A 15,569-nucleotide genomic window follows, 5' to 3' on the forward strand; every position below is an offset into this window, starting at 1 on the left:
GAAAATTCTACGTTTTGCTATGCAAGATCAGAAAGAAATTGTCTTGTGTTTCCAGTGGAAGAATAATCTGTAGATGCAAAGAGTAATACCACTCATGTGTGTATGGTAAATATAAAGCTTCAGCCAGCGGCAGGTTAGCCTAGCTTAGCGCTGGAAACTGGTAGAGAGACTGGAAACAGGTAGAAACAGCTAGACTGGCTCTGTCAAAAGGTAACAAAATCCACCTACTGGCAACTGAAGATCACCAAATTACATTTATATATACATTTATAACTAATTTATTTAGTGTGTAACAAAACTTAAGTGTAAAAATGCCACTTGGAGGTTTTATGGGGTGTTATGTGTTGGACTATTTCTAAGCCAGGCTAGTGAAGTCTTGAAGTACGGTCATCACCTTGAAGTTGCCAGTGAAGACTCCAGGAAGTAACTGTACTTTCCCAAGAAATAGTCTGGCACGTAACTGCCTGTAAAACCACAGCATGTCATAGACAGAACCCGTCTTCATGAGGATTGTTTCATTTTTCTACAAAAAAAAACTTATAACATTAGAATAATTTTAAAGATAATAAAAATTACATGAAATTTCTACACACTGGCTTTAAAACCAATGTTATTTTGTGTACATCCTGTGGTATGGATGATATTATACCTGGTGAAATTGTAATATAATCTGCTTGGCCATTTATACTGACAATGATGTAATAAAGATGTGAATATGCAGTTTTTACAGAGTGAGAATTGTCTTCTTCTGTTGATCAGTTAATCATGAAAGAAGTGAAAGGGACCAAAGAAGAAGACAAGACTCCTCCAGCCTGGTTCACGTCTTACATGGAGAAGGTAAGAACAACCTGATTTAAGTGACACTGTCTTTTAGCACAAGTTAGGTTTTCTGCTGGAGGAACTGTCTGATTACTAAGACATGGACTTTGTCGCTCTCCCAACTTCATGCCCCTAGTTTAAAGACCAGGTGGTTCGTGAGGCGGTGGAGAAGATCTGCAGGGAGTTCTCTGGACAGTGCTGCATCCACAAGCCCCTGGGAGGAGGGGGAGCCGGGGGAGGTAGAGGGGAAGCAGTAGGGGGAGCAGAGGCCCAGCAAGTCCCTGAGGTGTCCTCCACCCTGCCTGGAGCTCCATCCTCCTCCACTCCTCCCTGCTCCTCCTGCAGGGGGCAGACCACTGGAGGAGGCTACCAATGCAGGTATGTGTTGTTGGCAGTTAACTGGCTAATTGCAAGTCAGTTCGAATTAGTAAATTAGCTACATGATTGCAAAGTCACAACCAAATTCTAGCAGTAGCAGTTTTCATTCACTAATTATTTCCTTTGGCATCTTCTTTGCTATTCAATTATTGTTAAGCTACCGTAAATGAAACCCAGCACAACTTGCAAAATGTGTCACATTAAGGAGCATAGTCCCTAACTTCACGAGTTAGGGGCTTTTAATGTGAAACATTTGCAGGAAGTGTTGAGCGTCATTGACGATAGTTTTCACAGTGATCAAAAAATATTAAAGTCAATGCAACAGGAAATAAGCCATGCACAGCTAGTACTTGACACTGGTACACTATTTTGAATACTGGCTTTCATTTTCTTTTTTGAGTAATTTTAATGCTACTCTTCCTACACCTCCTCTTTCTGTAGGACTTCCGTCTCTCGCCTCCACTTTTTTCTCCATTTTAACTGTACAAGACCAAGAGTAGTGCTTGGTTTTGGGTTTTCATCATTAAAAATCACACATAGTAATTTAGAACCTCATATCTGCAGCATAAAGTAATAATTACTTAAATACGAAAATTAGGCTAAAATAATGATATTCAGTCAGTTAACATGTATTAGGATATTTAGCAAAACGCTTGTTTTTTAATAATATTTTTTATTAATTAATTATAACAATAATATATTACAATTTTTCTATGAGGTTTTTTTTAGTATCACAAGATAAATTGATGGGTTTTTTTTTTAAATTTTCTTCTCATATTGTTTTAGACTCAGTGGGCCTTATTCACAAATTTTTTCTTGTGTATTTTTTCTCCTAGATCCCTTCTTAAAAACTGACTATGAGAAAAATAATTTCATTGTTATGTTTGTTTCATGAAACGTGAACAGACCACCAGTTTGTTCTGCTTTGTGGATCAGGATTGTACTTAAAATGGATGTGTGTTCCAGGTAATCAGGTTTTCATTACCACAAGGAAACACCCAAATCACCCTATGTAGGAGCAGGAATCCTTCAGATAGTAATTTTGTTTCATGTGCTATCTAATAGCTAAAAAGAGTGTCAGGGATCATTCTATATAATGCAAGAACAAATTATTTTGAAATGAAAATGAATAATGAATCAATCAATCAATCATTTTTTGGAAATAAGAAAGCAATCATTAATCAAACAAAAGGTCTTACTTTGTTTGTATGTGCAAGCTCAAATCTTTGCTTATGAACTTTTCATGAATTAGGCCCTGTGTCTTTAAATTAGACATTTTTTTTTGCCAAAAAAACCCAAATTAAATCAAAATAAAATAATAAATAATAATATTAAAATTAATCAAGTAGTTCTCTGAAAATATTATATCGCTTTCAGTGTCGAAATGGCTTTGAAACAGCATTTAGACCAGCATGTAAGGAGGGATAATGTTTTGTGTGGCTAGTCAAAAGTTTCTTGGTGGAAGGGGCCCCGCTCAGGTATTTTGGACTCCTCCACTGGTAGCCTCAGTATTTCTGAAATCATTGTTACAGCCCTGGGTACATCATCAGTTGATGGAACAGTTCAACATTTTTGGAAATAAATAAACTCTTTCTGAGAGTGAGATGGGATGAGATGGTTATCAGTCTCATGTCTGTTTATTAAGTACAGATCTGGAATGAGGAGACGATAAGTTTAGCTTAGCACAGAGTTAGGAAGCAGGGCTGCTAGATAACTAATTAAAATGCTGCATTTCATATTTTTAGTCTGTACAATAATAGAAATATCGAAATGATAATAAGTGGGTTTTTTTGGCCTATTCAGCAATTCTGTACGGTACAAATTTCAGTTTTTACATACCTTTTCATGTACAGGTTAAACAAAAAAGATTTAATGCATTAATTATTTAGCCATAGGGGTGTTGTTGTTGTAGCTTTGGACTTCGGACATAACCAGGCTAACTGTTTCCCTGCTTCCAGTCTTTATGCTAAGCTAGGCTAATCACATCCACCAACATCCATACTCAGAAGACTACTGAAATGATTTAGCATCGCAGTCCTATAACACTGTTGGAATCATGATGGATTAATCAAAACAGATGCAGGAGAAATAAATTCTACACATTCTTCTTTCTTGTCAAAACCTGCTGCCTGTATTACCCACAGTGCTACTAAGCCACAGACAGTTTCATTGGAAATTCAGGTGTGTAACAGCTAATATAGCCTGCAGCAGAGATGATGAGCAAGCTACAAAGGTCTCAATTCTTTCTAAAGAAATAATCCAGATTTTTTCACTTTTGAAACTTCCAATCTTCAACCCCAGCCAACGCTGACTCACATGACATCACTTGAGGACATTTGTCAAACTTCACAGAGCTCCCTCTGGGGGCACAAAAGGCTTTATACAACTTTTTTCCACATATGCAGTAGTAGTACTCAACAAATTACAACACATGTGGATGAATAAAATTAGTGGAGTTCCCCTTTTGATGCCATAAGAATGATCAGTCTTCACATCTCACTCTCAGAAAAAAAGCAGATTTCCCCAAAACTATCCTTTTAATTATTCCATTAACCTTAGGCTACTGAAACATGTTCAGTATTTTTTTTGTTAATCTATTATCCATTTTGAGTGTGACTTTGTATGTTTTAAGATGCTACTCTGCAGATGGTTATATCTGTAGCATCACTTACATTTAAATGATATGTGGTGTTTTACATGTTGAAGTCTTGTCTTGTTAATGTTTTATCCTGTGAAGGTGTAGTCAAAGACAAGGTCAAAGCTTGATAGGTGCATTGGGAAACTCAATTTAACATTTTGAGAGAATGAAAAGAAAAAGGCTGAGAGAGGAGGAGCATGCAGAAACAGTGTTGAAACTTCACAAAACCTGTCTTTTGCTGAAGTCTCAGACGTTAGCATTGGACACTTTAGCTGAACAGTCTGACTCAAGCCACTCTGCTGTCCGTACCATATGTCCTATTCTTGTAGACATGTGTTGCTTTACATAGTAATAAACAGTCCTCGGCTTGTGGACTGTGTTGCAGATTCTAAGGTATATTCTGTGTCTGTAGATTGTGAAACTGAGTGTGCACTCTTAGTCAAGGTGTAAGTTCCGTGACTGGAATTACCCTTTCACTCCTCTCTTTTTCTCTCTTCCATCTTCTAACTTTTTGTCCCTCTACCCTCTCTTTATCTCTTTTCTTTTCCTGTCCCTCTTCTCTCCATCTCTGTCTCTCATCAGTGTGTGTACCTCCTGTACTCTGTGCGAGCCCTGCAGTTTTTCTCATGATCCCAGTCACAACCTGGTGAGAGCTAGGACTCCTCTGTCCATCCCGGAACACGGATCACCTGCCCCTGACCACAGCAAGTACGACACCACAATGGTGTTATAATTAATATTTAATATTTTCTATATTTTTCTATATTTAAATGTCATATTTAACAAAAGTCAGGGCAGCTTACTTTTTCTTTAGTTCTTTAATTATGTGTTTTTCGAGATGATGGGGAGGAGGCTGCTAGTAGACATGGATAAATAATCACCTTATTCAATTCACTCCTTTGTTTAACACGTTTGCAATAAGATTTACAGCCTGAGTTGACAAACATGGATTACAAACAGAGGTAGAGGAAGTATTCACTTCCTTTACTTAAGTAAATATAGCAATACTGAATTATAAAAATACTTAATTTCAAGTAAAATTCCAGCATTTAAAGTGTCACTTGAATGAATTGAAGTTTTATCAGTAAAATGTAAATAAAGTATTAAAAGTGAAAGTGTTCCTTGTAGAAAAGTGGTATTATATATTCTTGGATTACTATGACTGATGCATTAATGTGAAGTGGACTAAAAGTATAAAGAACCATGAAATGCAAATACACAAGTACAAGTACCTAAACTTCGTATGAGTACAAGAGTAGGTGAGTAAATGTACTTGGTTACATTACACCACTAATAACAAGAAACAAACTAAGAGTCTACAGTCAGGCTAGTTGCTCCGTTAGTCAGTAGTGCTAACCTTAAAGCAGTTGTGGTGGAGTAAATGTAAAAAAGGAAATTTTTATCATAATGACTATCTTAATTTTGCATGTTAGCAAGCTAACATTTGATATTTACCACTAAACACAAAGTACAACTATGGGAATTAGTTTTTTATTAGTTTGGCAGGTATTTGCTCATAAACCAAAGTATTAGACAAATTTGACATGATGATGAACCACATAAAAAGTCAGAGGATCACTTAAGTAATTACAATTCATCGAACTGAGAACTTGAATGTTTGTACCAAATTTTATGGCAGTCCATGCAGTTGTTGTGAGATAGAACCAAAGTGGTGGATCTACTGATCGCCCAACATTGCAAGCCATACAGCCACACTGCTAGTGTTACTAAAAATAAATGCTGGAAAAAATGTAATGGTTGACTTCTTTATTACAGAAAAAAACAGTTCAACTGAATAGGCATGGTTACAATGAGTGTACTAACATGCACACTAGAATTCCAGTTATGATTGCATTTTTAGAGTATTGCCGTTATGTCATGAAATTAAGAGAGGCCGTCTGATTGCTATTATACAAAATTTCTACACTACATTTGTGCCCTCTAGTAATACTATACAAAATATTGTAGATCACTATATGAAATTTTATTTTTTAATTTATATTAATTTTTTGACTTTCTATTAGTAAATGTCACTTCATACAGAGTGCCTGGCTAAGGGGTCTCCTGCTCCTTGCGGGCCCCTGGGCCTATACTAGGGAGTTTTCTCAATGATCTGCATCTGCATCTCTATGTTGCAATTTTCGTTATTACCTTTGTCCGTTTCTTGTACGGTTTCCCCCTGTAGGTCCTACAGGCGAGGTGACCGCAGTTTCCGGAAGGCGGAGAAGCAGCGGCTGAAAGCAGAGAAACGCCTGCTGAAGGCCGAGGTCAAAGAGATCCGCAAACAGCTGAGGATGGAGAGGCGGGGAATACAGTGGAGCTCCTCTCACAGAGAAGGAAGCTCCTCCCCTGTCCTTCTGCAGCCTCGGGCCACCCAGCACAACAGTCCGGAGTAAGTCACTGAAAGCAAGTCCCAAACTCGTTACGTTGGAGTACACACTAGAGAAAAGGAAGGCCCAGTAAGTGAGAGAAAAATTTACTGAGTGTTGTAGGTCAGTGATTCCCAACCAGGAGTGCTTGTGCCACAGGGGGTACTTCTGAAGTCACCAGGAGTGTTTTTGGAAAGATTGTGGAGTAGCTCATGAAACTTGGAGAAAAATATAATTTACAATTTGATTAAAAAATAAAATGATATCCTTATATAAGGTTAGCAATAAAACATGAACACCAAAAGATGGATAAATGGTTGAATTAGAGACCAAAAGTAATAGATACACAGTTAAAAGAGATGGTTTAAAGCAACGGATGAATGGTGAAATAACTAAAAGTAATGGATAAAATTTGCAATAACTAGCTAAGAGTAATATGGGTGAAATGTTGAAACACATAGCTAAATTTAATGGATTAACAGTTGAAATAGTTTGCTAAAAGCAATGGATAAAATGGTTGAAATGTTAGTGGGGGATGTGGGGGTACAACTGACAAAAAAGTTTGGAATCACTTTTGTAGGTTCACATTTCAAATATAGAGCCAATAAAATCCTTAAAATCTATAAGGATATATATGTCTTTAAAAGAACAATTTAAGGTAAATGCAGGACATATAGATTTTATTTCTTGCCCAGGCGTCCAAAACGTCCTTGTCCCCTGGTGGTTCCAGCCATGACGGCTGCGTTTCTGGATGAGAACCTTCCTGATGGAACCCGACTGCGTCCTGGGACCAAGTTTATTAAATACTGGAAGATGAGGAACACTGGAACTATCAGCTGGAGTGCTGATACTAAGGTAAAGAGCTCTACAGTGGTTGTCTGCTCTTTTCTCATGGGATCATTTAAATAAAAAGCGCTTATCCTCTTGGGAGTATCATTGTGTTGAGTAGACCTCATGGCAAACTGCTAGTTGGATTAGGAGATATCTTGAGCCCAAAGGGAATGTTCTGGTTTGATTGTGCCATTAAGTAAATTGTCATGGAGTGTCCACAATGAGAAGAAATCACCATCTGAGTAGCATTAATGGGATCAATTCTGATTATAGAAGAATGCCTATTAGATTTGGATTTTATATATACCTTTTGTATAGCGCTACCAGCAGGTAAAATTTTTCAAAAAAATTTTTAGTGAAATATCTCAACATTTACAGTTAGGTCCATGAGTATTTGCTAGGTGACACAATTTTCGTAATTTTGCCTCCGCAAACCACAACAATGGATTTGAAATAAAGCCATTACTATTATTAAGAATTACAGCCATTTTTATACATAGCCCCTCCTTCTCAGAGGCTCAAAAGTAATTAGACAATTGATAATCGATCAGTTTCACAGGCGGATGTTGCCTGTACCCTCGTTATTTAATGACAAATTAAGGAGATAAAAGATCTGGAGTCGAATCCAAAGTGTTCAGTCCAAAGACGTGTTGATGCAAATGAAGGAGGCCATCATTACGCTGAAAAACAAAACAGAACTATCAGACAGATGGCAGAAACTTTTGGTATGGCCAAATCAACAATTTGGTACATTCTTGAAAAGAAGGAATGCACTGATGAGCTCAGCAACACCAAAGGTTTGAAAAACCACGGAGGAAACTAAAGTAGATGATAGCAAAATTCTTTCCTTGGTAAAGAAAAACCCTTCACAACATCTATATAGATCAAGAACACTCTCAAGGAGGCAGTTGTATCATTGTCAAAGTCTACAATCAAGAGACGCCTTCACTAACGTAAATATAGAGAGTTTACCACAAGGTGCAAAAATTCAAGAACAGAAAGGCCAGATTAGACTCTGCCAGAAAACATCTAAAAAAGCCTGCCAAGTTCTGGAACAAGATTCTTTTGACAGATGAAACCAAGATTAACTTGCACCAGAATGATGGGAAGAGAAGAGTATGGAGAAGGAAAGGAACGGCTCATTATCCAAAACATACCACATCATCTGTCCAACATGGTGGAGGCAGTGTCATGGCATGGCCATGTATGGCTGCAAATGGAACAGGGTCACTGGTGTTTATTGATAATGTGACTGCTGGTAGAAGTAGCAGGATGAATTATTATGTGTGTTCAGCCAAATGCTGCAAAATTGATAGGATGGTGCTTCACAGTACAGATGGATAATGACTTGGATTTTCATCCAAGTATTAAAAGTAATCCTTATATTTATAATTATGTTGGTTTGTCTAATTCCTATTTAGCTTGTGAAAATGAGGGACTATGTATTTAAATGGCTTTAATTCCTAAATGTTTAATGTGATATTTTTGTTAAACACCACCCCCTACCCCCGTTAATTACAGGTGAAAGTCTACACTTAAATCATATCTTGATGGCTTTGTTTAAAATCCATTGTGGCTGTGTACAGAGGCAAAATTATGAAAACTGTGTCACTGTCCAAATACCTATGTACCTAACTATACTAGATGGATTGACACAAAAGTCATGACTCCCACCCGATGACCTGGTGATCCCCTAACTTTTCATTTAATGCCACAGACATTTTTGGTTCAAATGGATTTACACCCAAATACCTGCAAAACTAACAACATTATCATCAACTTCTTATCACCCTATAAAGTTGTTGTTTGAGTTGTATTTGTGTCCACCTGGTAAATGTAAGTCAGACATTCAACTCCTTTTACCTCTCTTTTCGTCTCCACCATCTCCTGAGGGAAATATCTGGCCCCTTAGCTACTTGCTCCACTGTGTTCCCCAGCAAGTCTCTAGTTGTGTCTGTCTGCTGTTTGGTGCTGAGCAGGTAGTGGACAGTGGGTTTATCAGAGGTTTTTCACTGAAAAAAGCTGCCTGCTGCTGCTTAAAACAAACCTGATAAGAGTGGTGAGACTCAAACAGTAAAGCTTTTTGCCATAAACACAAAGACCATGAGGTGATAGAGGTTAAATTGCTCCAAAGTGGACAACAGAATTGGTGATAATTCGGTGTGTGACACATTTAACATTACACAAGGTTATATGAGTAATTGAAAGCTTCTGCTTTAATAAACAAACTTAGGAGTAAAGATTGTATGGTATAGTGGTTAGTTAAATAAACTCCCACTGATAATTAAGCATCATATTATGCTTTGTTTGCTTCCTGCAGCTGAAGTTCATGTGGGGTAACCTGGCGGTGGGATCTGGGGACCGTTGGAGAGAAGTCTCTGTTCCCTTCCTTCAGCCAGGACAGGTGAGATGGCAACTTAAGGAAGTTTTCTTTTGCACTCATCCTTAGAAGAGCACACTGAATTTTACACCAAAATGATATTTTTTTGCTTTCTCTTTGTGGCTAGATCACATGGATATGGTCAGCACAGCACAGCACATCACTGCTCTAACATTTGCATGGTATTGTACGGTATATTACTGCTTTCATGTGATGTTTATGATCCAAATATTTTTTGTTTATCCAGGTTGGTATAGTGAGCGTAGCACTATGTGCTCCGACTGTGGAGGGCTCCTACACCTCCCACTGGCGTCTGGCCCAAGCTGGAGAGCAGTTTGGACCAAGGGTGTGGTGCAGCATCGTGGTCGACCCTCTGGCCCCAGCACCCATGATGGCTGATGGGATACTGGTGTCGCCCTGTGTCACACCACAGGTAGAACAACTGGGTGGATAAACAAAAACAGGAACGTTTGAAAATTAGACAATGTCAAAAAATAAAGAAATAGTTGTATGTGTATAACGTTGTAAATAAACTAAATATACACAGATGGGCGAATGTCGCTCAGTAGGTAGAGCGGTTTGTCCACTAACAGGAAGGTCGGTTCGATATATGAATCCTCCAGTCCACATGTCACAGTGTCCTTGGACAAGATACTGAACCCAGTATGTGAGTGTCTGTGTGTATGTATAGAAAGCACTGTATGTATAGAAAAAGCGCTGTATGACTGTGTGTGAATGGGTGAATGTGGCATGTAGTGTAAAGTGCTTTGAGTGGTCGATAAGACTAAAACCGTGTTATATGTGCAGTCCATTTACCATAGATAAATACATATTGTAGATATGGGTGTGTCTCTAACTGAAATGATTTGTCCTTGTCTGCAGGGTAAGAACCCAGTAGCAAAAGATGGAAAAGCCTGTGCAGCTTCTAGGGAGCAACCTTTAATGTCAGTGGACCAAGAAGAGTACTACATCCCCTCTGTAGACCTGCTTACTGCTCAGGTAATTAAGTCTGCAATCATCACAATGCTGTACACTTGCACTAGGGCTGCAACTAATGTTTATTTCTAAGGATGCAACAACCCAACTTTTTTTGCCCACACTGATTCAGATACCTAAACAGGTATTGGCCAATGCCAAGTACTGATCCGATACCAGTGTTCTTTTTTTCCATAATATGAAATCTATAAGACTCTCTGTGTGGAACTTGTGAAGATATGTTTAAATCAAAGTGAGGGTGTAACAATAGATGACCTTTTAAGTATAAGTGAAGATGATCATACACCATGCTTTTTAGGCTTGTGCAAATTTAATGTTTTTTATTAGGTTTCTGAAATTGCGTCATTACAATGCATCAACCTCATAAGGACAGACACACCATCACATTCTCATGTAATACATATAACAAACACTCTTACATGTACGGACCAAGCTTCACTGAACAGAATGACCTGCTTCTCCATCTTTTCACTGAAACATTCCACCTGTGTGTGGCTCTGTCTTTGTTCGCAGACCAAAATAAAATTGCTTTACAAACTCAGTAGTGTTTTCTTTTCTTTTTTTAACTCCAATTGCCAACAGTTCATTAATATTATTTTCTCTATTTATGTAGGAAATAGAGAAAAGTAACAAATAATCACATTAGAGAAGCTGACACTGGAAAATGTCTTTCATTTTTTCTTGATAATGAATTAAGGGGGTACTCCAGTGATTTATTGTGCACTTACTATATAGTGTTGGGGAACTCACAAGAGACAGAAATAAAAAAGAACGGTCAAAATCGAGGATGTATCAAACACCAAAAACACCACCCCTTACATTTGCCATAATACAGCTCACAGGTTTTTTAATCAGCTATCTGTTGTTTATCTGTCAGGATCTTCTTTCTTTCGAGCTGCTTGACATCAACATCGTACAAGAGTTGGAGAGTGTCCCAAACAATACCCCTGCTGGTAAGAAGAGTGTTCGTGGTTTCCAGTTGCTGATGCTTGGGTCCAGAACAGTGAGTGTGTTCTACATGGAAATGAGTATCCCAGTTATGAGGCTCATCCCGTTATCATCATTTTCAGGATATGATGTTTACATGGGTCACAGAAATATCTGGTTATGCATATCCCTGAATACATTATAAGTACTAGTATCCCAGTTACTGATTACCTTGTGCTGTTTGTGTAAGTGCTGTGATGTTTGCAAACACAAAGTAGCAATTTTGAAATGGTTCATTTGACATTCCTGTAACTGTTAACCTTAAATTAATTTGTCCATGGCTGTTGACCTGACTTGTTCCACTGTACCAGTTGGCAAACCACTGTACTATGACCTGTCTACTAAGGACCTGAATAGGTCAGCATTTCAGTGCTTTCTCCCGTGTCAATCACCAAGTATATTTAACTCTTTCATTACTGAAAGACAAAATTCCATGTCTCCATCACTCTAAAAATGACATTGCGTTTTCGCTGCTGCCATTGTTTGTGCCTCTGTTACATCATGGGCAGAAGCCAGCAGCATTCAGAGAACTGGATGTTTAAATGCAGCAGTATCCCATTTCTTTAAGACTATAATCTCGATACTGGGATATGAGGTTTACATGTGAAAAAAAAAGGGATACTTCAAAAATCTGATCATAACTGAGATACTCATGTCCATGAAAACACATTCATTGCTACATTGTGTTCAGAAGCTGATCTTGATACTGCTAATCTGGCATCAATGATGCAGCCAAATATTTTAGCAGAGTGAAAAAGACTGTGGGCCAATAAAATGCTCCCATTTTTTTCCTTTTTGTTGCAGCTCCTTTACTGATCAATAAAAATTCTGTGTGTGTCCTCTTTTCTTCCATTTAGACATGACTCCCTGCATGTCCCCTCTTCCTCAAGATGGCCACCTGCAGGACAAGACCAGTCCCTCTTTGGGTCTGATCCAAGAAGAAACAGAAGTCATCAATAGCATCATGGGTAATGGAATTTCCTATTCACACTTTTTTGAAGTTCTTGATGGAGTCTCCCAGCATGCACTCAGGCAACGGGCTTATGGTTATAAGTATCATTTTATGTGTGTTCCTTCACTGGTACTGCTGTTACTGTATTTCACACTGTTCTACAATATTTCCACTATTTACTTACTTTATTTCTGTTCATACAATTAGTTATCACCAGCGAATGTAGTTACACCAAGACTGATGCGTGTGCACACTTAGGAAAGATCTACGCCTTCTAGTACCCCACAGATTTCATGTGTAATGTCAGACCTTTTCACTATGTCGGCTTTGTAACTGAGAACCAAGAATTGCCCCAGTAATAAATGAAATTGTTAAGCCTGGTTTATTTGACACTTAATAGATAAAGATACATTATGTAGAGAGGTAAAATGATTCATATGTGATGGTCAAATAAAGAACCAAAGTATAGAATAGTGCCCCTTCATTGTGATTCATAGATCACAAATTTGATTTATAGCTTTTTAATCTTTGTACTTTTTCACTGTCTCAGCATAACAGGAAATATATCTGTCTTTGTTAACCTCGGTCTGAAAGAAATGATTACAATTTTTACAAATGAAAACAGAAATGAAATCCTCACAAATCTTCAGGAACGACACTTTATAGTCTATCAATTGACCTTTTTCCAAGTCCTGCCCCTCGTTCGCAGACTGGCCAATTATAACGTAGGCAGGGTCTGACAACTACAGTTAGCTCCATGAGTATTTGGACAGTGACACAGTTTTTGTAATTTTGCCTCTATACAGCACCATGATGGAGTTGAAACGAAGCCATCAAGATGTGATTGAAGTGTAGATTTTCAGCTTTAATTCAAGGGGGTTAACAAAAATATTGCATTAACCGTTTAGGAATTAAAGCCATTTTTATACATACTTCCTTATTTTCAGGGGCTCAAAAGTAATTGGACAAACCAATATAATATTATAACTATTAGGATTATTTTAACTACTGAAGGTATACTGAATGTATACACATAGCGATATTGCTTTTTATGATTTTAAAAGTGAACCTACCCTATTTTACAGGAACAGTGTTGCTCCATAATTTCATAGTCTTTTGTCTCGATTGCCAGGTGATGTGGTGGTTCACTTTTACATTGTGATCTGTAGGCTTTCTGCTTCTCTCTGAAATTGATGTTTTTTTTTTTCCAAAAGTTGGATAATATTTCTTAAGGGAGTGCAGTTAGTGACAGCGTGGGCGCCATTATTGCTCTGACAGCTTGACGGACTAGCAGCAGCTAACAATAAAGGGGCAGTGCTTAGTGAAGGGTCAATTACTATCACATAATTGACAGTAGAGTTGGTTTGGGTCCCTTTGATTTAGGAATTGTTTTACCTGTGATTACATCTGTGTATCAGTGGTTTATTGATCCTCATGATCAGCAGGTCATCTAAATGTGTACACATTTTCAAGCGCAAGAAGAAACTGAAAAGTCATATTCTGTGAGTATTAATTAGGGTACACAAGGCTGAGAAATTAGGTCTCTGGTCTGTACCTCAGAACATTTGTTCTCTTGTTACTGGTCCTCAGATGTCTCCCATGGGGCAGGATCTGGAGCTGAGGGGGGCGGAATCCCAGCTCAGGAGGAAGGGGAGGATGACATCAGCGGGACTCAGTTTGTTTGTGAGACTGTGATCCGTTCAATGACTCTGGAGGAGGCCCCTGACCATGCCCCTCTGAGAAAATCTCACCCAGGGACAGGTAAAGGTAGTGGTCACAAGTCTGAAGACAGGTCACTAGTCTGTGGTTGGTCTGGTTTGTCCCTTCAAAAAAATTACTATTCAGCTGGTTTTTAGATTGTTCTCAACTTTGTTTCTAGTACTTGTTCCCAGTACACATTAGAATGTAGCAGAATTTGATTTTTGGAGGAAAATAAAAGTGAGACAAAAAAAATGTATGTAATGTAATGAAAATAAGAGTATGTAAAGTGATAATTATTGTAAAAATTAATCATTTTGGAACTTGGAAAATATGCATTTTGTAAAACCAGGAGAAGGAATACATTCATACTACATGTCATGGTGCTGGATAGATATCTGATAGAACCTGGACAATTATTCATTGTTACATGTTTCTGGCCACTTTGGGGAAAAGTCCTGGAACTAAATTTCAGCACTGCACTCCAACACTTCACCAACAAGCCAAGTCTCTCCCATTTAAGTTTTCATTGAAGTTCATTCATAAAAAGATTGTTACGTACAAGCAAGCAACAATATCCCCACATTCATATATTACAACAGCTACTGCTCTTGTTTTCTTCTGTAGGAACTCTAACTGGCAGAACTATTTTGATGACTAAAGAACCCTCCCTCTTAGAGGTGAAATGTGATTTATTTGTATTGACAAGGCCTTCTATAAAATTATATAAGCACCACCAATCACAGAGCTCTCTGACATGTTTTTTACCTAGTAACTAGTCGCAGTAAGATCATGATAGGATGGTACACGAGGATATTTGTTTTCTTTTCTGTGCTTGATTTTTTTTTTACCTCTGACAAATTGCAGTGGTATTTAGAAGGTTAATTCTTGTCTTGAAACATTTAGATGTTATGGTAATGGATTTTAAAGCTGCACTAATTAATATTTTTATATTAGTAATGGGTTAAATAATTATATGTAATGACTGTGAGGAAGGTGTTGCTAGATAACTAGCTATCATTTAGCACCTGAAAAGCTAGATATTTCCCTGGAGGTGGTGGAGAGCAAAATGGAGCTAAAAGGAGAGTGGATATTGGACCAATGAATGCTAATTTTGTTTTGTATCTGCTGGAAATGTAAATAGGTAAATGTTTGTCAATATGCTTGCTACACCAACTTTATAAGATAACGTCAATGTTGTGTTTTCAGATTGTTTTTGTACTCCCAAGTGGCCACAACAATAATCGATCTATGCAGTCTTAAGAATATAATTAGATATGCAGTGAAGAGAAATACTTTTTATAATAAGATGATATTTATGTTAGGCACTCTGTGAGGGCCTACTGGCAGAGAAAGGTCCCCACTAGCTAACTAGAGATATTATGATTAAGATGGATAAAAAGAAAGGCCAGCTGGTTGTAAACTAACAGAAACACAATCTATTTTACCAGAGAGATGTAATTTCCATCAAAGTTAATACAAAATGTGTTTTTCAGCTGCAGTGTGCAATTTCTTTCAGAC

At 37.8% G+C, this 15,569-nt stretch overlaps 1 protein-coding gene across 5 annotated transcripts in view; it reads left to right on the forward strand.

The window, feature by feature from the left end:
* Positions 1-15,569, forward strand: part of nbr1b (NBR1 autophagy cargo receptor b) — a 38,669-nt gene that overhangs the window by 11,527 nt on the left and 11,573 nt on the right. For 3 of the 5 annotated variants that reach the window (XM_040119762.1, XM_040119779.1, XM_040119788.1), the window contains 11 exons: positions 760-837; positions 956-1,197; positions 4,418-4,543; positions 6,021-6,227; positions 6,900-7,059; positions 9,356-9,439; positions 9,663-9,848; positions 10,298-10,414; positions 11,289-11,364; positions 12,256-12,366; positions 13,941-14,117. In XM_040119762.1, coding sequence (XP_039975696.1) covers positions 760-837; positions 956-1,197; positions 4,418-4,543; positions 6,021-6,227; positions 6,900-7,059; positions 9,356-9,439; positions 9,663-9,848; positions 10,298-10,414; positions 11,289-11,364; positions 12,256-12,366; positions 13,941-14,117 — 1,564 coding nt within the window. The remainder of the gene's footprint in view (positions 1-759; positions 838-955; positions 1,198-4,417; positions 4,544-6,020; positions 6,228-6,899; positions 7,060-9,355; positions 9,440-9,662; positions 9,849-10,297; positions 10,415-11,288; positions 11,365-12,255; positions 12,367-13,940; positions 14,118-15,569) is intronic. The other 2 variants (XM_040119771.1, XM_040119797.1) reach the window with 2 other exon arrangements.

This window comes from Xiphias gladius, chromosome 3 (genome assembly GCF_016859285.1).
Source record: "Xiphias gladius isolate SHS-SW01 ecotype Sanya breed wild chromosome 3, ASM1685928v1, whole genome shotgun sequence".
NCBI classification, from domain to species: Eukaryota; Metazoa; Chordata; class Actinopteri; order Istiophoriformes; family Xiphiidae; genus Xiphias; species Xiphias gladius.